The sequence below is a fragment of the Zalophus californianus genome, chromosome 7, assembly GCF_009762305.2.
Source record: "Zalophus californianus isolate mZalCal1 chromosome 7, mZalCal1.pri.v2, whole genome shotgun sequence".
NCBI lineage: Eukaryota > Metazoa > Chordata > Mammalia > Carnivora > Otariidae > Zalophus > Zalophus californianus.
The window spans coordinates 86,884,247-86,908,691 of NC_045601.1; the positions used below are offsets into that span (position 1 = coordinate 86,884,247).

Below are 24,445 nucleotides of genomic sequence, written 5' to 3' on the forward strand. Positions count from 1 at the left end.
AAATAAATACTATTTTCTATATCAGAAGCCAGAATTTGACATAAGGCCATTGTGTCCTGGATCCCATCCAAAGTACATTGACTTAATGACAAAAAAGAGTTGGCTATTCTTGGTCTTTGTGGCATATTATGCTACCTTCCCCCTGCTAAAAAAGTTACTCTCGCCTTATCCATGTAGTCCCAGGAGACACAGAATGCATTACAGGCAAGGCATACTGACACTGATTGTAAATGCTTATAACCTGTTAATAAAGATGGGCCCTCTAATTTGACCTACATTGTTTCAGAAAACAGGGTATAATACTATATTTATTCCAGCATTAAAAAAATAAATACCAATGTACATTTGGAATTCTCAACTAACCTGAGAGTCTTCCAAGTCTGGTCATATTTGAGTATATGCTATAGAATTTTCCTTTACTTAAAAGTGTAAAAATGCTGGGGAACCTGGGTGGCACAGTCAGTTAAATGTCCGACCTTTGGTTTCAGCTCAGGTCATGATCTCAGGGTTGTGAGATCAAGTCCCACATTAGGTCCCACACTCAGCACAGAGTTGGCTTGGATTCTCTCTCTCTGCTTTCTCACTCTCATTTTTCTCTCTAAAAAATAAATAAACCTTAAAGAAAAAAGTGTAAAAACGCTTTGGTCTTCATTGGTGGTTTTCAGTTTGGTTGGCTGAAAGAAATGCTACCTAACCTAAACCAAGGATTTACCATGAATGACTAAATATTAGATGTTGTTGTAATAAGAGCTTGAAAGATAAATCCATCCCATGAAACATGAATTCATATGTACACATGTTTATTCATTTAGGGCTTTCATATTTTATGTGGCACTTGAATCAAAGAATAAAAAGGGCTCTTGAATAAAACACTTGAATGACTTCTCTAAGATCTACAATTTTCTAATAGATGTAATAAACATATAAAATTAGCCCATTTATATAACAATTTCTATTATATTCAGCAACCACTGAATGTGTATTTTAGGGCCAAACTTATTTTCAGTTCTCTACATTGATAGTTCTTCATTCTAGATGAACTTTTATTCTAAATGAACACCTTAAAGAAGTTTATTCATTCTGCTCATAAAACCTACAAATCTATTGCAAGCTGAATTTAAGGCATTTCTGAAAGTCTATCAGTTTTTAACAGCTTGAAACCTTTTTCTTACAAAGACATGAATTTCCCTGCAGGGCTCTGAAAAGTTTCCCAGCAACACTCATTAAGAGAGGCCACAGCTATAGATTACCCTTGCTGCTACCATTTTCCTTGTAAAGTGTTTTTTTGGTGACAACTTTCTATTCAGTAGTGCAACTGCATATAATTATTCAAATACAAATGCCGGGTATAAAAGAATGTGGAGATAATGGCAAAATCACCAAAAAGCAAATGAACTGCTATGACTTTAGACACAATTTTGTTGTTCACTGTATTTACTGACAATTACCATTAGGAAGGATTTCTGTGTGAGAGACTCAGGGCAAATTTAGTCCATTTGCAGAAAGATAGTGTTCCTAAATACAGTTTAGATTGGTTCAGATGTATAATAAACAAAATAATTCACATCTTTGGTATGCTGATGTGTCATCACTAAATTATTGGGAGAAAATACAATAATTACTGTTAATGTCTACATTTTAATATAGGGCCCAGGAAAATTCGAAAATATGAATAAAACAAATGCTGGTCTAAGATGGAGTTTACGGAAATTGCAATAAAAATACTGGACAAGGAAGGAAAATCTTTTTTTTTTTTTTTTGGTTCTAGATCAGAATCCTAGACTCAAAGCTATAAGAAAATTAAAGATGGTTTCTCTCTCTCTCTCTCATTTTTTTTTTTTTTAAGATTTTACTTATTTATTTGACACACAGAGAGAGACAGCTAGAGAGGGAACACAAGCAGGGGGAGTCAGAGAGGGAGAAGCAGGCTCCTGGCTGAGCAGGGAGCCTGATGCAGGGCTCGATCCCAGGACCCTGGGACTATCACCTGAGCCAAGGGCAGATGCTGAACAACTGAGCCACTCAGGCTCCCCAAAGATGGTTTCTCTTTAACCCCTCCAAGTGGAGTCCAACAGTCCCTTTGTTCCACCTCAGACATCCAACCTCCACCAAACATATATACATATATTTGCATTTTGCTGCTAAGAAAATTGGTGCTGAGAGAGGCTAATGGCTTAACTATGATGATCATCTTCAGTTTAGTGACAGGGTTAGGATTTGAGACAAAGACCCTTGTGCTATGCCAAGTTGACTTGAAATAGGGTCCAGAAGAAAGTTTTAATACTGAGACAAAGTAAAAATGGATGTATTTCTGTTCTGAGGAATACTGCTCTTCTCCCCCTGTACTCCTTAAAGAAAGGTAAATGCACTTGTAGCATAGGGCCTATTACTTATATGTCTATGAATTGCTGATTTCAGGAAGATAGGACACAAAAGCCTAGTGAGACGTATGGAGTATACAGCTTCACTATATAAAAACAGACACAAAATATTTTTTTCCCAGAAGCTATACTCATCCAATCTGGTTTACTGTGTGCTAAAAAGACAGGATACGCCTGGGTGGCTCAGTCATTGGGCGTCTGCCTTCAGCTCAGGTCATGATCCCAGGGTCCTGGGATCGAGCCCTGCATCAGGCTCCCTGCTCAGCGGGGAGCCTGCTTCTCCCTCTCCCACTCCCCCTGCTTGTGTTCCTGCTCTCACTGCCTCTCTGTCAAATAAAGAAAATCTTTAAAAAAAAAAAATTCAGTTTGACTCTCAATATGTCCCTCCCTCACATTTTCTATCCCATCATAAGAGAATTATAAAAACAAAAAATCTGTAACTGAGCACAAACCATATCACACACATAAACATACACACACATATGATTTTGTGTATTAAAAAATGCTTTATACAAGGCAGCCTTATGGAAGAGATGATGTTTGATCATGTGAAGTTGAATTAAATAATATTTTTTAACTTCTAGTTAACTTTTTTCCCAGTCTCTAATGGTAATTTTGTACTATGGCTTGTTATAACGTAATAGGAAAATGGTAACCCAGCTGAAAGAATTCCATTATTTATTTTTATTCTCAGATATTTTCAATGCCTTCTTTACATCTGATTCCATTAATAAAATGCACATATATAATATCTGCTGGATTATGCTCCATGGCACTATCGCAATTGAGAAGTAGGGGAAAAAAACAATTAACATGTTCTTGTTTAAACTTTACAAGGTTAAAACTAACCATATGTTCTTGAACACAGGCACAGGAGAAACCATTAAAGATGTGCAGTCAGAGGGCTGACAAATTGGCTGCAACAAGGCTAGTTATTGAAAACTTGTAAGCTATCAATTACTTAAAATTATTCCTCATGTAGGCCCAGCTCTTGTTGAATCTCATCTGCTTGGAGCCAAGAACTTGCATTAATTTACACTGTACTGACTCATTTTCTTATTAAGCAAACTTGAAATGATATTTTTGGCTTTGCTGGATTTCTTTCTCTTAATATCTTGTGCTTTTCTCTAGGAAGGTCAAAGAGTTTAATATTAATCTTCATAACATTGCTGTGGTATATTCTTAACCTTATTTGACATATAGTAAAGCTGAGGTAAGTAGAAGATTACATGAAATAGACTAACACAGGAGAAGTGCTGACAGGTAAACTTCAGCCTTCTATTTCTTACCTTACCCACCTTTTCATTTTCTGTTTCAAGAACCAGGATGCCTATCAGAATCACCTGTGGAGCATTTTCAATCAAGTCATGCAATTTCTGAAGGCATAGTGGAATCTGGAGAGGGGTGCGGGGAAGGTAGATTGAAAACTCCCCATGTGGTTCTAAATGCCTGTCTCCTTTACCCTGGTTGAGAACCTCTACTGTGTTAGTACAGTTTCCCAGTATATGTACTTCTGTTCTTAAATATATTTCCGTTTATAAGCCATCCTTTTTAAAATGTTTGTCCCATTATAGCAATTTAATAATTCCCACTCTGGGACCCTGGACTCTACACCGTTTAGTCTTCAGAAAAATGGTTGTGAGAGCTAACATTTTGACACAATGCAGTTCATTTCTTTAATGACTTTGTAATTCTCCCTTTGTTAAGTGCATTTATTTTATCTAATATTTTCATACTCAGCACAATTTCCAACTGTTTTTCACTTCTATATACATGTGGATTCAATATTGCAGACATTTCTTATGTTGCCAAGTTATCCCTTTTACCAGTAATCTATGAAAAGGACACTGCTATTACATATTATTCATGTCCCCCTTCAAGTTCCAAGGAAAAGAAATAATCATGGCAGGGTGGGATTTTTATTAAAAAGTAGAAAAATCAGCTCCTTTCCACCAACATTATTCTTAACTCTGAAAACTGCTAGCTTTCCTCTCATCCCCAAGAATTCCTTTACTGATCTCAGAATTCTCCCTACAAGTAAAAATATTGTCTTTTTTTTTAATCCTTCTCTGTGAATACCATTCCATTTCTGAAAATGGAGCTTAAGCATATCCTTTATATTGCTAGCTACAGAGATTTCATTCAAATTCCCCTCTTTTCCAGCAAATGGGTTCTGGAAGCTTAACAAGGATCCTCTTCATAGCTGGCCATGAGATTGGGGAAGCTGCACAAATATATCCCAGCATCTCCAGTATAGAATTACAACAACATCTCTACAAAGAGACAGGTCTGCCAACAAGCATTAAAGATACTGTGATGAGCTACCCTGCAGGATGCCCTGAAGAATCTAGTTTCCCCTTGATGTGCATAGCTAAGCTCTATTATCAGCTAAAGAAATTACAAGTGGGTATCCAGGGGAGAATGTACACTGAAAATATACTTCTCTCACAAAATTCACACCGTCTCCCTTTGAGGCCCTAATGCAGACCAGTCAACTAAATCTTGAACATGATCAGCAGACAAAATGGAAAATAATTAACGTTTCCCCCATCTGTGTATTGCGTATTTGCCATTTGTTTTCAAATGAGTTTATCACCACTTACTAGCAGTGGAAATAGGTAAACAGTATTTTGTTTACTTCAGATGGCACTTTTTATTTACAACCAACAGCTAATGAAGCCAAATGAGAGGACTGCCTGATGCAGGATTTGCAGAGATGCAAATGGATACAGGATAGAATATAAACACATTTCGGGGGGAAAAAAATCAGTCCTTGTTGAATAAGGAAAGACACCCAACAAAGAAAATCCAGGAAATAAGATTTATAACTTTAGGATTTAATGATCAAAAATGCACCACTTTTTCCAACAAGTTAGAAACTAAAAGAAAAAAGGATAATAACAGAAATAGTTATGCTACATACTCATGTTTCCATGTCATTGATACAGCATCCTAGGGCTGTTTAGAAAATCTTTCTAATAGTAAAACACAAGTTAAATACAACTGGATTGTTCTCAGTATTTGGAAAAAAAAATAACACACCCATGCTATTACTTTATTATTAAAAAGGACCAGAGTCTATTAATGGGACATTGGTAAATGTCTTATTTTAGATCTTGAATAGCAATTTTCATTATGTCTACATTAATAGGCAAAAGAGCAGCTATTTTCAGATATTTGGATGTTGACCAATTTAAAGGAAGCCAGACACAGAATACTGCCTATACATTAAAAAAACAAAAAAAACCTTGTCAGTGAAATTTAAAACATAAATGGTTTCTAGACAGAATATTCACTGACGGGTTTTAAAACTTGTTCTCATTCATTGGAAGTGGAGTCAGAGGTGGTTTGCTTGGCTAAATTCTGTTCCTCATGCTGTCTTTCTCCCCTTCATTTGAGAAATACTTTTTGCTCCCATATAAGAAGTGTGTCACTAGTCTCTGATTTTCTGGAGAGGAGCACAGCTGCTTACTTTCTAACTCTCTACAAATACTACTCTTGGGTATACCTAGTCATAAAGAACATAAAGAGACATGGTTACATGCCTGAAGAGAACGTGGTCCATGGACTTTTGATCTTAGACACAATTTTGCTCTCAGCTGATAATGAAAAAGCTCAAGAAATTTAAAGAAAATTAAGTCTTTAACTGTGTATGTTTTGATAGAAATATATAGCATTTTTTAAAAGTTCCACTTCTTAAAGAAAACATATTTAGGAATTAATCAAGTAAAAAGTCCCAAAAGAGTGACAGACTGAAGGACAACAAAATGGAAGGGAAAAATTTCTTGGAACAGAGTATTTTCCCTAGAGAAGGATATAGATTGCCCTATGGACTCCTGATTCTCTTCCACTTTTTCTTCAACTTAAAACATGAGCATTATGTCAGAGCCCAAGGGAACACCACAATTAGTGATGCCCCCTTCTTTCTCAGTAACCTTACCTAATTGGTCATAAAACCTTTACGATTCTATTTCATGAAGCAGAGCCATACCCACTGCCACTAACTTAACAGTTATTGAAAGCAGTTATCAGTTCTTAGACAAAAGGATCTAGACAAGGGATCTAGAGTAGACAAAATAATCTTGAAAAAGAATGAAGTTAGAGAATTCAAATTTTCTGATTTCTAGACTTAATATTTTTTTCAAAGCAATTCAACAGGGAAAAGAAGTCTTTTTGGATATCCATATGGAATGAAATAAACCCCAACCCATACATCATATCATACACAAAAAAATAATTTGACATATGATAGATCTACATAAAAGGTAAAACTATAAGGCTTATATAAAGAAAATGATATGGAAGAATATCCTTATGACCTTAAAGAGTAAGCAAAGATCTTTCTTACAGAAAACTCACAAAACACAGAGAAATATGATAAAGTACACTTCACAAAATTAAAAACTTCTACTCAGCAAAAGACGCCATTAATAAAATGCAAAGGTAAGCCACAGACTGAGAGAAAATAATATGTAGGTATAATGTCATCTATATGAAAAAAAAAATATATATATATAACAAAAGACCTGTATCCCAAATACATTTCAAAAACTCCTTACAAAGCAGTAATAAAAAGACAAACAATCCTACTTATTCAGGGAAGAAAGACTTGAGCAGAGACTTCCCATCAATGAACATAAAAGGGCCTATAAGCACATGAAAAGATGCTAAACCTTATTAGCTATTAAGAAAATGTAAATTAAAGTGTTTGCAAGGAAATGGAACACTGAACTATCACAGATTGCTGGTTAGTGTATAAGACAGTACAATAATTTTGGAAATCTGTTCAGTTTTTTTTTTAAGTTAAAAATACTCTAACTTGCCTTTAACCCAGTAATTCTACTCCTAGGTATTTATCCAAGAGAAATAAGAATATACGATCATAGAAAAATTTGTACATGTAGTTTAAAGCAGCTTTATTCACAGTAACAAAAAACAAAACAAAAAAAACCCAACTGAAAACAATCTGAAGCCCTACCATTTGGAGGATGGATCAATGAACTGTGTTACATTCATATAAGAGAATAATACTCAGCAATGTAACAGAATTGACTAAGAATACACAAAACAATATAGTTGCACCTCAAAAATATATTGAATGAAAAAAGCCAGACCAAAAAGGTACTCATATGATTCCATTTATATGAAATTCCTAAACAGACAAAACTGATGTATGAGGACAGATATCAGAGCAATGGTGGCCGTGGGGAACAGGGGTTGCCTGGGAGAGGGCAGATAACTTTCTAGGGTGATGGTAATGTTTCATATCTTGACTGTGGTATTGGTTACACAGGCAAGTGTTGGTCAAAACTCATCAACTGATTCATTGTGCATTTCACTGTATGTAAATTTTACCTTAATTAAAAGTTTATTGTATGCCAGTTTGTTGTATCCTAGGTGTAAATTTACTTGATCCTCATAACATCCCCTACCCACTGCTAGATTAGAAAAGAACAATTAACAGAGAGTTAGACATGCCCTTCATTCAATGAAAAATATTTAATGTGTGCTTGCTGCTATGTGCTAGGCACTGTGCTAGGCATTAGATATGTAGTATAAATCAAGTAGAGAATGTCCCTTATGCCGTATGTAGCATTCCTACCCATTAGGAAAAATCACTTTGAAATACAAATAAAATGTAATTAACAATAAGAATGTAAAATACACAAAGATAAGATTCATTTAAAATTCTTTCCAATCCTAATTGTATACATATACTGATGTATCATGTACCAAAGACACATCCATCTAGAGAGATATATAAAAACTATGTATATTGTAGTTTAACACAGAATGCAGAAACAGGCCCTCATCATGAATATTCATGAATTAAAATTTATCATTGTATTTCTCCTGTTAATCATTTCTTCTTTACATTACAATTGAAACCTTAATCTTTGACTCAGTACACTAGCAACCTAGGATGAGTACAAATATTTTAATTTACTTTGATTTTCATACATCTTAAATTTTGTAGTTAAGAACTAGACTCAACTCAGTCCTGTGCCTACTCCTTCTTTAAGGCTTAAAGTTTAAAATTAACTGGCTAGCATCACAAAAGGAGTGAAAACCAGAATTTAATCTACAAACATGGGCTTATTTTTTTCTGGTAATAGGCATTATTAGTGTTTGTGCTTTAGCTCTAAAGTTTACCATAGCAATGCTTATGATAGAATATATGTAATAATAATAATCCAGCTTTTAGGAAGAGTGAGGACCAGAGGCTGAGAGGCCTAAAAAAAAAAAAAAAAAAAAAAAAGAACTCCATTCTATGAGTGACTTTAGTGAAGAATTAGCTGGGCTCTGCCATCCCTATTTTCTGTGTCAGATGTTACTTTGTGTCCAAGACTGTCAGGTGGGAGACTTTTTTTAATAGGGGCTTTCACATTTATGGCTGCATGTTAAGAAGTTTTCTTCTACAAAGAGAGCCAGCTTTGTTGTCTCATGTACCGGGCATTTGTTACCCACTTTTAGCTTCTTCAATTCATAAAATGTCCTGCTTGGTCAAGAGTGATTTGATTCATGTTTTATTTTAATTTTTATATACTGGTAACTAATAGTCACCATATGTGAAGAAATTCTGTTCTTGCTCCCAAGGAAGGAATTCAAAGTGTTTTTCACTTCCTTTTTATCTCCGCAGAAGCCTTTTCAGAAACTGCCAAAGGTCTCCTGTTCTAGTTTGCAAGCTACACAGACTAAACCTTGGGTAGACAACTTCAGAACTGAAGGTCATTTTTACATGAAACCATCAGCCTAAAGATGGCCTGTCCCCACCTTACATTACAGTTCTTCTCTCTAAATCCAACCACACCCATTTCTTTATGTCTAGGGCTACTTTTGAGCTACAACAGCAAAACTGAGTCATTGTGACAGACACAGTATGATCCACAAAACCTAAAATCTTCACTATATAGCCCTTTACCCCAAAAGCCTGCAACCCTTGAATTGGATCCTGAAGTATTTGTGAAAGGAGTTCTCTCCTATACTTCCCACCAGTCTCACACTGAGACAAATTTTGCCTTGGTCAATGAGCTTTAGTAATAACCTCAATTCTCCTCTCTTCATCCCATATTTACCCTAGAGAGGTACAGCCTCAAAGTTAGTATAATGGACCATTGAAAACTCTATTATAATCTTATCTCAAGGGCCTTTGACTTTTGTGAGAATATGTAATTTAAAATAATTCACTTTATATGTTTTTTTAGCACTTTAGTACTTTACTGTGTTTTCAGAATTCTCATAAACATTATCAGCTCTAATCATACAACATGGCTTCCTTGCTAACATTAGCCAAACTTCTGAGCAGTTCATATCATGTACTGAGAAGAGGGAGGGTGAGAAGATATACATACAGAGAAATTTTTAATTTCTCTATTGACTTGATTTTAGGGGAGGAAAACAGATAATCTTCAACCTTTTTTATAAGACTCCTTGAGAGTCACTTAAGTTCTCAAATTCTTTCAGATATTCCTGAATCAAGGTAAAATCCAATTCAACTCAATCATCTCTCATCAAAGGAAGGTCTCAAAAGTGTTCTGTAAGTCTGTAGTGTTTTCCTCAACTCCTTTCTCTCATCATAAAACAAAATATTAACACAAAAAAAATTGATCTAGGTTGAAATTATTTCAAATAGGGCTCTAATGTCGAAGTGGCTGTACTCCTGTTACATTATCCTTCATTTAACAGAGCCACAGCTTGCTTCATTCATTCATTCATTCAACACTTACTAAGTTTATACCACATATAAAACAAGTACTAATATTAGTGGTTTCAAAGCCTAGAAACAAGAGGGAAAACACCACCCTTGAGAACCACAGTACAGTGGGCAAGACTGATCAGAAAATGAATAGTTATGGAATAATGTGATTGGTGCTGACAACAGAGGTATATACCATGTACTATGGAAGCAGAAAGGAGTATTGGCAGACTTCACTGAGATGATTTACATAAGCCAACTCCTAAAAAGTGGTAGGATTGCATCAGGCAAAGTAAAAATAAGTACAGAGGCACAGGGCAAGAGAAACTCCAGTGGACATGGGATACCCTGGACAGCACAGAGACAGCCCCTTTCCCCTAGCAGAGAGAAAAAAATGGAAGACCAAAAGCCCTTCTAAAGGCTGTCTCATCCTGGAGAGAGAAGGGTATTTTTATAACTCATCTACCCAGAAGGAATGCCATTTCCCATGAAGTCAGTTTATATACCAGCAATATCTCTGAATGTGGGTGATGATTAGAAAATGCAGTTAATCTCATGAGTCCTACAGACCCACTGCAGAGTTTAAAGCTGAGGAATGGTATAATCAGGCATTTATTTTTTTATTTAAACTTAAGGTATTTTTCACAGTAATATGAAAGATGAGATTACATAAACAAAAGCTAAATGAGCAGACCAAAGTTCAAAGAATGTTATGGTAGTCCAACTGAGAAATCATGAAAGCCAGTTCTAAAGTGGGGTAGCAAGGATGGAGACTAGGAATTGGCCACATCAAGGAGTCTCTTTATATTGCTTGGAGAACAGTTCTGCTACTTGAGGATGAATGAACAAAGGTAATCAGAGTAGGCCTGGCATGGGGCACCTGGGTGACTCAGTCGGTTAAACACCTGCCTTTGGCTCAGGTCATGATCCCAGGACTCTGGGATCAAGTCCCAAGTCAGGCTCCCTGCTTAGCCTTCTTCTCCCTCTCACTCTGCCCCTCCCCCTGCTCCTTCTCTCGCTCTTTCTCTCTCTCAAATAAATAAAAGCTTAAAAAAAAAAAAAAAAAGGAGTAGGCTTCGCATCTCCAAAACAACTACCAGCATTGAAGCCTGAGATTATGATCTACTTCTCCCCTGCTGAATGAATGCTCACTCTGGGACTTTTGCCCAGCTTGTAGTTTGACCTAAGAACACACACCGAGTGTTCTTGGTTATCTGGCTCCTGGTATCTCAAACCATTTTAGTAACTCTTTATTGTCAAATAATTCCACTTTCATTTTCTTTGCTTGTTTCAAACTGATCCTTCATATTGATCTTTTGCCCTATTTTGAAATTGACTTTGATAATGTGATTTGACTCCTACCACACATAACTAGAACTGTATAATCAGGGGATAAGAAGGTTAAAGCGCACTGCCACTTCGTGAACAATATAGTCCTTCATTGCTGGGAGCCTAGGAAAATCAGGAAACTAACCAACCATTCTGTTCCCTGGTTAGATAAAGGTTTTCAGAATCTAGAAGAGCCTTGGCAGAATTAGTAAGATACCTCAAAATGGACTCAAATGAATCACACATAAGCTTATTGCATTCAAATCCTTTTACAAACATCATAGCAAGTCAATAAATTAGATTTTAATAAATCTAAATAGGAAGATTTAGCTTCAGCTATTAGGATCACACACACATTTGAGACATAATAAACATATATTTGGGACATTATTGGCAGGAAATGAGTTCTATGAGAGGAATTATGAATAAGCACATTTCTTTTGAAGATTATCAACATTATTTTCCATGACTTAGCAAGTGAGAAGTTTCACATTTGTTAGGTTTCAGAGTCTCCTTAACTAAAACCCAGGCACCAGATCACCTTTAAATATGCCATCAATCACTAAGAGCTTAGAACAAGCCCCAGGAAAATAGTCTTTATCACCATATTGGCTTAGATTCTGTCTGCAGTGGGAAACCCTAATCCTTATAAAACTAACTACAACTATTAGCTTCAGAGGTAGAGGCCCAAATGATGGACTCAAATAAATGCATGTACTCATTCATCCAATAAATACTATAAACTTTGTGCACTCAGACTATATGTTGGCAATAAATTTAAGAATAAATGTAACCTAGGCCTGCCCTAAGAATAGTCTGGTTAGAAACGGGTAATATAATAAAAGACTGGAAGTATGCACTGGAAATCATAGAGCCCCAAAGCCAGTGCCAGATAAAGACATTTGGAAAATCAGGTGGAAGAGAGTAACAGTGCTCCAGGCTGAAGGGTAGCAAGAACAAGAATCCATAAAGTAATTTTGACAAACTATAAGCAGTTTGATGTTGCAGGTATGATAAAAGTCGGTAAAACAGAATGAGAATGGAGAGGTCAGCATAGGTCATGTTCAAGGTTTCTCAAGTTTTAAAAGCTACAGAACTCTTTCTCAATAAAATTTATTTCTGAGCCCCAATATATTATATTAATACAAGAAAATCAGTGAATAGAAACCTTCATAGATAAATAAAACATTTTTCACTGCTTGTGTCTGAGCAGTTTGAAAGTCACTTCTGTAAGGAGGTAAGACAGCAGCAATAAATGCACAGGAAAGTGAAGTGGTTAGATTTGAATTTTCACTCCCTGACTTGGGCTACAAGGTAGAGAGTGTGTTTAATGATGCTGGAAGTGGTAGGCCACTGAAGATGGTTAGTACCTGACAGAGGAAAAAGCTGGCTTTGAGAAGCATGTGAGGGTGTAAATGGCACAGGGCGGGGTGGGGGGGAGAGGCGGACTTACTGGGTCTACTACGTGAGGGAGGAGGAGACATTAAGGCTTAAGCAGAGTCCCAGCTTATGTAACTGGGTTGGAGCCCACAGGAAATATGTTCAATTTATATATAATGTGTTGGATTGTGGAGCAGGGACACAAATGGTGAATTTGGTGGTGAGCAGACAATTGGACAAGAGGAAGTCTGAAACTCAGAAAAGTATACATGAGATGCACACCTAGGAATCATCATTACCATAATCACAGTTACTGTATAAGGAGTGCTTTAAAGTGCTTCATAGGTACCATCTCATGTTACCTTGACACCACCACCACTGTAAGGGAGGCCTTAACAAGAAGTTAAGGTCCAGAGAGACTGAATATCATACTCAAGATCATATAACTAGGAAGTGGCAGGCTTAGGGTGCTTAGGTCTCTCTGACTTAAAGTGCCTATTCAACCCTCACCACCCAAGAGATAGTTCTCCCGGGGCAGCATGCAGAGCACTGAATCTCAAGAGGAGGGGCAGACTGTTTCAGAGGGTACCAGGAGGGGCAGAATGGGCAGCTGAAAACATATAGTCAATATTCCTCCTCAGAAACTGAACACATACACGTTCAGAGGCCACACATATAGGTAAATGGGTGAAGAATCTGGGTCTTCAGCCAAAGAAAGTCATAGAAGAAATAGGTGCATTAGAGGATGCTTCACCCAATTAAAGGTATTCAAATTCAGGATTTTATTTCTAAAATAAACCATCATCCTGACAACACAAGAACATCCTCCATTAGAATGACCACTGCCTTTTAGTTTGGCCTATCTTTCCTAATTATCTCTATACAAACTACAGAACAAAACAACATTTTATAAAAGGTAAATAAACACGAGATGAAGAAAAAAAAAAACTTTGTAGAGTATTGACTCTTAAAAAGTGCTCCAACATAGAGAATTTTTGTATTTTTGTAAGACCAAATTAAAAGACATAGCTCATTATATAATTTGATTGTCCATACATAAAGAAACATGAGATAAATTCCTCCTAAATAGTGTTAAGGAAATGATGTTTACCCATTTGAAATAATTTGGGAAGCCCCCCTTGATATGTCAATGGGAACTTTTGCTGGGTCTCTTAAGACTAAAGTTAGTGTCTAACTTTGTCTTCTCACAGTTGACTTATTATTTTTCAAATACTTAACTTTTAGGATGTCTTTTTAGGATACCTATAATTTATTTCATAACACTTTGGTATTCTCAGAATGATACTATATATGTGTCAGTTAGTGTAACCTTTAAATCTAGAAGCTGTCCAGGAATGCACACAACAGGGTGGTCAGTGGGTACTATATTCAAAACGGCCATATTCCAGAGGTGGCAATGCCCAAGTCCTTTTGATCTAGGTAGATTTGTCCACACTCAACACTTTACTCATCAAACTGAATATAAAAGGTTGATCTTTATTGATGAACTAGTGTCTGGTTAATTATTATAGTGGGTGTAGTAATGAAAATAAAGGCTTAAGGATATGTGGATTAACTAATATAGTTAAACACTTCTTATTCCTGATGTGACTATATGAAAGATTTCATTGAAGCCTATATCCAGCATGTCTTAGAGATGGCGCCCACAATTTTATTCCCAGTCATTCTGTGTCCAGACATTGGAGTAGGAGGATTTCTGATTGCATCATGGCGACTGAAGGGCCCAGAAGACTGCTTCTAAAGTGTTGCTATGTCTACCTCAAGTGAATGTTGCACACAACATGTGGTCAAAGTATCTAAAATGACAAAGATCTAGGATTTTCACTGAGCTTTTAAAACAGGTTTGTTCCTGATATGCTAATAAGTGTTTATCTAAAAAATATCTAACTGTGTGATAGAATCTGGACTTGACTTGCTTTCATTATAACCTGGTAGTGAAGTTGTGTGAGAGAAGCTATCTCTTAGCATTTCAAACTTCTTGGGTGGCTACTATTGTCTAACCAAAAAAAAAAAAAAAAAAAAAGTTTTGCCAAATTTGGCTTTCATCAGTTAAAAAGCATATTATGAAGTCTTTGTATGATAAATCATTTCAAAGTCTTTTAGAGAGAAGCAGATATATATTTTGTGATTAAGAAAACCATATTCTGAATATGTTTCCAAAATAATCTTTGTTTTCTGCAAAACAGTAAGACCAAAAAGAGTCTACACAGTTTAAAAAAAAAATGCATACTTCTTCACAAACATTTCAGTGATATAAGAACATCTTGGTTAAATTATACAAAGATATCAAAGGGCAATGACCCTTTATAAGAACGTTTGAAATATAATGACACAGGTTATCAGTAAATTTTATAAATGTATCTTGAGATACAAGAAATTGCATTTGATTCCTTACTTTGCTTCTAGCAACTGAATCTACAGCTTAAAGATTTGAATACCTCATTCTTTAAACAATGAATTTCAGCTTGTTTCTATCCTAACTCAAAAAGAAATATTCAGTAGTGAGACAACTGAGTTAATTATATTTCAACAAGCAGTTCAGAGAAAGACCCCAATATGACACTTCAAAACTATTCTGGACATCAGCACCAAATACCTGTTTTCACACAAACTAGCCATGACAACTCTTTGAGGCAGTACCAAATAACCTGTTCATCAAGAAACTCTCCCACATGTTTCCATTTTTCCAAATGTGGAATACTAAAGCATCAATCAAAACTTACCAGGGAAGTCAAAGACAGGAATCTGATCAATTATAAAATGCCCACAGCAGCAATGAGGTCCTACACACTACCTAAATAAAATACTGTACCAGTGAACAATATTTTACCTTTTTAAAATACTTTCCTGGAGGTTATACAGATCATAAGTTTATACAAATGATACATATTGTATTTTTTCTTTCTTTTTTTAAAAAAAAATCACTAATCCCAAATATAGTCAGAAAGGTATAGCTTTCACATACTGCTATTTCACATATAAAATGAAGTAGGGTCAAGTTAATTCAATTCAGCACATCATGATAAAATACATGATTATTTTCCCCAGCAAATTGATATTGTTAAGAATGACTAAAAATAGAATCCCAGTGTTCATATTTTTCCCTTCTAGTCATAACGATATAGCGAATTGTCCTAGGCTTGCAGAATCATCTACTCAAAGCCAATAAAGCAAAATTAACATAGCATAAGAGAAACCAGTAATTTCTCATTTTCTCATCATTACCACCACCTACCAAAAGCTCCTCCCCCACAAGCATCAGTAACTGTAGCAGCACAGATAAGCATAGGCTAACTGGAACAGAACTACTATGGTCTCAAAACCACATGGAATCTATAATTACCTGGGGAAACTATTTTTTTTTCCTAAGCCCATACCAGGCATTCTTTTGAATCAGAAATGAAAAGTAAAACTAGACTTGTCTTATCTTGCCTTTGATGTTCCTAATATTTGCAAATATGAAAAACACATCTCCAAGAAAAAACAAGGACATTAAAAAGTTGGGAAAGGCAAAATGGCCAAGAATGTAATTTCTTAAGACTAGTTTCTGAATATTATTACCATGTAGACCTATACAATATTGTGGTCACTGGCTGCACGTAGCTGCTGAGCACTTAAAATGTAGCTAGTCTGAACTGAGATGTATTGGAAGTATAAAATAAATATCAATTCTGAAGACTTAATAAAAATATTATAAAATATTGTATTAGCATTTAAAAATATTAATTATATGTTGAAATGGTCATCTCTTGGATATACTGAGTTACATATATTTTCAAAATTAATTTCACCTTTTTTTACTTTTTAATGTGGCTAATAAAATAATTGCATATGTAACGGGCCTTTGTGGCTTACATTATATATCTATTGGACAGGAATGATTTAGACAATAATCACTGTAATATGTAATAAACCTTGTGAAAAATTCTACCATTTGACTATTTGGCTTAGAACTTGTAAAAACTTTGCCATAAGGCATGAAACAGCCTTAAAAGCACATTTCCTACTGAAGATCAGGTAGTTTTCCATATGGTAATGAGTGTTTGGAGGGTAAACAAAGACAGGAAAGGGGGGCTTTGGTGAAAAAAACAAAAACAAAAACCAAAAAACTTAAACTATGGGCTTTAGCTAACTCTAGCTTGATTTTTTTCTTTCCCAGACCCAATAAATAATTTCTACTTCAGAGGAAAAGCTCTTCTCTTCCGCACAGAGTTTCAAGGACAAACAGTTTAAGAACTGTGAATAGATATTAAGAAGTAAATGAGCCTTTCTATGGGATCTGAAGCCCTGCCCAGGTAAAAGCCAAAAAGGTAAGGGTGAGATAAGTAATTTAGTAATTCCTTAGGGTTTACAATCCCATCTTCTCTCCATCTCTACTTAACTTCTCTTCACTTCCCTTTTCCTTCCCAGCTTGTGCCAATGTTTATCCCTACTTTCCCCACTGTTGGTTATTTGTACATTTCTTTCTCCTCTCCTAATTTCAGCTGGCATCTAACTCAACCTTTGTTCTTTCTCCTTTCTTCCTGTTTTCCTTTTCCCCATTTATATATATTTTTAAATTTATGTTACATAGTCATAAATAGGAAAAAACAGAACATTCAAATACATGAAAGTTCTTTTTACTTCCATAGGGCTCTTTATTGGGTTGTTAATTGTTTTTGTTTGGTCCTTCAGGGTTAGTGACCTCCCCCTTGGGCTCTCCCCTGTCCAAGACCAATATGGTTCAAGAAGAAAGCTTCATTAGAATCACCTAAGCAGATTCCTAGGCCCTAACTACCCAGATCCAAAATCAGATTCCTTCGGTGGTAATCAGCAGTCTTCGGAGCACGGGTTAGCAAAATTAGACTATCCATATCTTTGACGTTGATATATGTCCTACAAATATCTAATCTATCAAGAGAACCTACTGAAAAGTACATTAATTTTTTTTAAATGACATCTTCTGGAGGAAAAAAAGGTTCAATTATTGGTTTTGGTATTTGACAATAAAAAAGTTGAGAAAACAACAGGCTGGGATTAATCAACAAAAGTTATCAAAGCAACGTTTACCAGAATTCCTTTGAGATTGGGGTAAATTAATTTAAGACTGCTAGTATGGGTTTCTTACAATGCATTCAGAGTAGTTTAGTAAAGAAAACTGACAGCCATTGCTGGAAAAAACATGGTCATCCAACTGAATCCAATTTGTATGAATAGGACCTATGCATCTACATTCTGCTCAAAGTGACTGTGCAGGTAAAGACCCGCAATGCTGGTTCAGTATCGAAATGTTTTCTGGTGAAGTAAAAGTTTTTGAAAAGCATAAAATCTATTGTTGCTTTTACCTAGTACTCTCTTCAGTTATTGCCAACAGACAACTTTGGGGTAGATTTTCATGATCTCTGTTATACTTGTAAGCAATTTATAGTTGACTATTAGGAATCAGTGTGTTAATAAAGTAGACCAAAACACAGACAATTCTATTTACAATTAGGATAATGAATCAAAATTTGTTCTTTTGATGTTCCAAGGCTTTGAACTCATAAAGCTTTGATATAATGTTTAATAAACATATCTTTACTATTATAAATAGCCTCTCAAACCCCAGGAAGTTAAGCCAAAGGAATGTATTTCTGGTCTAGATTAGGCAATACTTTTATTTAGAAACTAATGAAATAATTTTATTTTTAAAAATAATTTTTGTCAGAACTTCTCCATTTTATCTAGAATGTTTAGATCATCAATAATCAGCTTTATGTCAAAACATAAACACACAAATAGAATCAGAATAATTACCAGTCATACCTTATTATGTGTCTGAGTCTGTCCAACCAGTATGAGGATGTTGGATGAGATGATAGACAGGCAGAAGTTAATTAGAATTATAGACCTCTCAGAGCGTATGTACCTAGCCAGGGAGAGAGAGAGAGTGTCCAACTTCAAAATTCAGCAGAAAGATGAAGAATTCCATATCACGGAAATTGGTGAAAGTCATTCAGAAAAGGAAACACTAAAATATATCCTTTATAGAAGAAAATGTAGGAAAAATGTTTTTTAAATAAAGATTATTCTTAGAGACCCAATTTTATAGTGACATGGCATGTCCTAGAGTCCTTTAGAGTAATTTTATTTTCTTTAGACGTTTGTATGGACAACATGGCATTTCTGACAGACTTGAAGTTGTATCTGCTATCAATATAATTTTTTTTTACTAAAAATATAAAATTTCTTGGAAATATATCAATTACTATAATTACCATTATGTATATGTATATATATTATCAGATAAAATCAATAGAAACCAAAAGGAAAAACCCCACATAGATTCTCAAGTATCCCCTTGTATACTAGAAAGTAACCATTACTTTCATGAAACCATGAACACTTATCCACCATTTCATACACTCAAATATTTTATATAGTTTGTTACTCTTTATATTTTTCTTTTCCTTAACTGCTCCAAAAAAAAAAAAAAGAAAAAAGAAAAAGACAAGAAAATGAATCTTCATCTCCAAAAAGTAGTCCAATCCACAAATGATAATTTGCCATTAGGCTGGAAAATTACTTGGTGATTTTTACCAGTGATATTTTACCCTTATGAAGAAGTGTTTACATACAGTCTGCTACAGAACTTTTAAGTGCATCAAGGATGTAAGCCATAGAGGAAACTGCTCAGAATCAAATGTTCTACCAGCTGTTTACCCTAAAAGGGTAATGGTTATTTTGCTTTACTGTACCCAGTGGTAAATCACTTAGTGACAGTAACAAAAAAGACATACTTGTACTTGCTGTGTATTTGAGGCTGTTCAATTTGTATTAGTACATGGAATCATTTTCCACAGCAAGTATGGGTTTACTGTGCAGGGTTAGGTAGGGTGCCAGAGATCTGGAGGCACTCTTTGGAAAATAAAATCTATCAAAGTTCTTTCTCTATCTCTGTCTTTGAGGAATATTTAGTCAGAAGCCCCACATTCCATCACACATTTCAAAAGAGAACACAAAACAAAAACAGGAGTAATAATAAAATACAAAAAGCAATTTTTTAGTATAAAAAAATTTCCTTTCTTCACAAAACAAACCCAAACAGAAATAACCTAGGTCAATTCTCAATACAAAATGCCCTCAAGAGTTGCTTAACCTTGTCCCTGCATCATCAATATCTAAAAATATAATAAACCACACACTGGGAAGCTAAAGACATCATCAAATATTAAGTTGTTTCTTCTTTTGTGAGTGGGAGATGTAACATAAAAAGTTTAAGGGCTGCACAAAATTGACCCTTTATATGATGTTAATGGCTTCATGACAGCACAAGCACACAGATGACATTATTAAAAGGGTTTCAGTGATATCATTTGCTCTGTAAGTAGGAAAATCATGGTGATAAAAAACCCAGACTGACCACCCTGAAGAGTTTTTAGATATTCCTATTATTCATCAATACTGAGTCACATTATTGCCTTAAAATTTTCTATAAAATGTCTCAACTTCCAAAACTTTTTATAAATATATTTGAGGTTTTAAACAAAATTTGTAAATGCATCATTTCAATATATAGATTAAAAAGATATGTTCAGTTGCTCTTTGATGTAAATACTCTACAGAACATTATTTGTAGATGAAGAGAACACACCTTAGTATATTAATTTTTTGATGAACATTTCTAATGAACTATAAGGGACACCAACAATTTTTAAAACACTACGTTATATATAAAATAATTCTGATGTTCATACATTTTATAAATCATTAAAAATTTTTAAATTTAAATGTTTTAATTAGAAAAAAAGGCAGCAGGATCCTAACATGAGTATTACCATATGGTAATACCATACGGTAATATTATAAGGTAAACAATGTTTATAACATTCATTAAATTTGTCATGCTACAGGATTCACTTAATAATTTAGGAATTTTGGAATCTCTATAAAATTATTAATACTACTTCAATTTTTCCATTTTTAGACAATGAATTGATTAGCCACTAAAGTTAGGAATCAAAATTTATGTTGTTTCTTGGTACTCTCTTCTACACTTCTCAGTTTCATGTCAAGTACTAATAGATCCTTCCAGGTGTTTGGGTAATTCTTAGAAAACTAATAGGTGATTTCCTTGGATCTTCTGGATTAAAGAAAACTTTATTATGGACAAATTAATCTTGTGCTTCTTTATGTATCATTTATACTGGCAATGTTTGTGCTAATGTTAGCTATAGGTATTGAAAGGTGAAAAGAAGGTGGAATTGGTGCCTGAACCCAAGTACTGAGAAATGGAACTTAGTTCTAATTACTTCACTGAGTATGAAGTATGACACTGTTGAGATCGCCTGAAGTCTTGGCCCTTCAACACTGCCTCATTTTCCAAAAAGTGCCATTTAGGTAATTATGGGAGACAAAGTGGTCTTCTTCCCAGCCTTTGTCCATCTTGCTCTTCCATTCCCAGGGCAATGTCTGATTGACTAAGCCCTGAAGCTTGGATTCTATTGTCTATAATGCCATGCCTAGACCAAACATTTCTTTCATTCCATGGGATTGGCCATATTTTATCAGATTTTCTCACTCTGTCAGTGTTTTACTACCAGATAACTCCTTCCAAGGAAAGCAGAAACTTTATTATGTACCTGTGTCAATGGAACAAGAATGTGTATATATTTTTGTTTGAAGTATGAAAATTTTAATATTGTTGACAATTTAATATCCTGGACAATTAATTCTTATCCTCAAAAGAGTGAAAAATATAATGGACAACATTTTTTTGGAAAGGATGTTAAATCAAATGACCTCTTTATTAAATTATAATTAGTTCTTCAACTGAATTGTTTTTTAACATAAGTAACAGTAAAACACAAGGACTAGCTACTTTTGCAATTTTAATATTGCAAATATTCAGGAAATAATGTACAATTGTCTACTTACTCATATAATAACCATTTTTGGAACATTTTTAATAATCAAGATGAATATAGAAATGTTTTACACTTAACATTTTTTAAATTTGTTAGGAAGTTTGGCCATTTGGTTATGTGCTGTTTATCAATGTGAGTAGACATAATAAAATGTCTAAAATATACTAATTATTGTTAATAGAAGAAATTAATAGAAGAAATCTTAGAGAAATACTAAATTTACATGTACTATCAAGCTGCTGCAATTTCAAATATTGTAGAACAAAGTTTTTCAATCACATCCACTTACTTATGTATTTTTTACTTCTTTTAACCAATTTGTCAAAATCTGACTTTTTGGAAACATTCAAGAAAGAGGACTTTCCTATAGCATTGTGGTATTATGTTAATGCATTAATAGTATAGAAGATTTACTCATTGTCTGGGATATACTGAAAGCATGTGTTTAAATTCTTAAGTTTAAAACTGAAAACTTAAGAATTTGGAGACCATATTTCTATTTGGAGGCCAGTAACAGAGAAATTACTTTAATTGTACCAATTAAATTCTCAAGCTCAATAGCAACTGCGATAAACAGAAACAAACACTGACTGAACTTGGGGGATAAGAATACTTGGTTGAGGGTAAGCAACTTGTTGAAAGCTACCATCATTTGAATTGGGAAGAAAAGTGTGTGTTTTGTTTATTTTCTCATCATAGGCAAATACAAGAAAATTAGGTAAGAATTTTATTATTATTATTATTAAGCTCATTTATTATAGTTCAATCATAGCAATTATAACTTTGTTCTAAAAATATTTATTTCAGTAAATTAAAAAGAAAGGAGACATAATGGTTATCATATTGCCAGATTTAATCTGAATAAGAGAACACTCCATTTCAAGTGCATTAATTGATTACATACCTCCATAATGCTGCATAGACAACTGCGAGGGTGATCAAGGCCAAGCAAGAAAGGCCACTGCCTACTATTAGGGTAACTGAAGGTGTACCAGAGGATTCCATGATCTGTAAATTAAACAAAAGAAACAAAAAAGAAGAGATTTTTTTTTATAAATGAAAATAACTCCTAAACTCAGCAAAACTATACTAATACTCAAAAACAGCCAATAGAATTGTTACAATTACCAGATAATAACCCAGTAATCACTTTGTTCATATATTCTCAACCTCTAAAGTGACTAATTCTAGCTTCCCCCTCTCTCCCACTGTGAAGTAATAAAGGCCTTAGAGTTTTAAATGCTTGATTATGGCATATTACCCACTATGGCTTTCTACAACAAATACCTAAAACTAAAACTTGGTGAATATTCATATGTTAAATTTTCTCTAGCTGAAATTTGAAGCAGCATTCAGTTTTCTTCAACAACTATAGTTCAGTTATTTCATAGTATGCTTTTTGATAAAATTTACTTTGATCTTCCCATTTATAACTCATTGTTACCCCAACCTGGTACCTAGATACTGAAAAATTTTCAAACTTTCTGACTTTTGACAACTTTGTTCTAAGTCAAGTATTCTCTTATTTAATTTCACTTGCCTGGCCTCTAAGGATATAGAAGAAAATCAAATTTCAAATGCAAGAACTTAAAATATATTTTGTGGGGGGGGTTTCTATTAACAAAATATGCAGAGATAATTTTCATAATACCAGTAAATACATGACCTTGACAAATAAGTCTTATATATTTTAAAACATGTATAAAGATTATAAGCAGTCACTGACTTGAGAGGTTTCCTTAAGACACTAATATGATACTAACAAATGAAATCTTGTTTTTCTTATTTTTAATATTGGATGTTTGAAGAAAGACACTATAAGATCAAGTGTGTTCCAAACCTTAGGTATGCACATTAAATTATATTATGTATTTTTGACATCAAAATAAGAAGAGTGAGGCATATTTAGGCCAAATTTAGACAAAAAGTCACATTCATCTTAATAATTATTTTTCAGTATTTCAATATTTTGGAAGTAATTTTTCAAAATACATTTGATGAGGATATTATTTTTCTTTTAGACAGTTTATGCAGCTATTTCAGAAACAAGTTTCTTTTTTTTTTTTTTACAAGCCTACACTTTTAAGGAATGATTTTACAGTTTCAGGCAGTCCGTGCTTTCATGAAAACTTCATTTGTTTTTTTTTTTTAAATAAATATCCAATGACACCCCCAGAAAATCTGTACTGAAAATATCCAATGCAGATATGCAATATGTTTGGCTTATAGTGTCTGGGGTCTTCATTCTACCACCAACAGTATTCTCACAAATTCCCCAGACCAGCTTTACAGTTCTAAAATAAAGGTTAAGTTGGCATTTATTTTTATTTGAAAGTTTGCAGCATATTAGTAATATGATGGAGTACATCCTCAAAACTGTACTGCAGAAATTTCAAGTTAGAAGACATAAAATTGAGTAGAATTTAGTTACAGCATACCAACTAGAATTCATTTTACCAAGCTACTGTAGCTAAGGAGGAGACGAACCCAATTTTGCCACCCTGCAACATTTTCCATTTCCCCTTTTAAAATGCAGTTCCCTGGAGAAACACTCTCCACAATGTCCCTGCCTTTGCATTAAAGCCTTGTTTTCCCTTTGTTACTTACTATTTCTCTAGGTTGCTGAGCCAAAATGGCGAAGGTAGAGAGACGATCACATAAGCATTTCGTATGGGATGCATCGGTAAGCACAGTTTTACATCCCTGGGTGGACCACGTTCCCAAAGACTCGTTCCTGCAAAGGGGGGGTGGGG

The 24,445-nt window shown here is 34.4% G+C and overlaps 1 protein-coding gene across 4 annotated transcripts in view; it reads right to left on the reverse strand.

Annotated features, from left to right (window-relative positions):
• Positions 1-24,445, reverse strand: part of ADGRB3 (adhesion G protein-coupled receptor B3) — a 726,710-nt gene that overhangs the window by 129,861 nt on the left and 572,404 nt on the right. For all 4 annotated transcript variants that reach the window (XM_027603097.2, XM_027603095.2, XM_027603096.2 and 1 more), the window contains 3 exons: positions 24,300-24,426; positions 22,597-22,700; positions 18,592-18,694 (listed from right to left, as the gene is read on the reverse strand). In XM_027603097.2, coding sequence (XP_027458898.1) covers positions 18,592-18,694; positions 22,597-22,700; positions 24,300-24,426 — 334 coding nt within the window. The remainder of the gene's footprint in view (positions 1-18,591; positions 18,695-22,596; positions 22,701-24,299; positions 24,427-24,445) is intronic.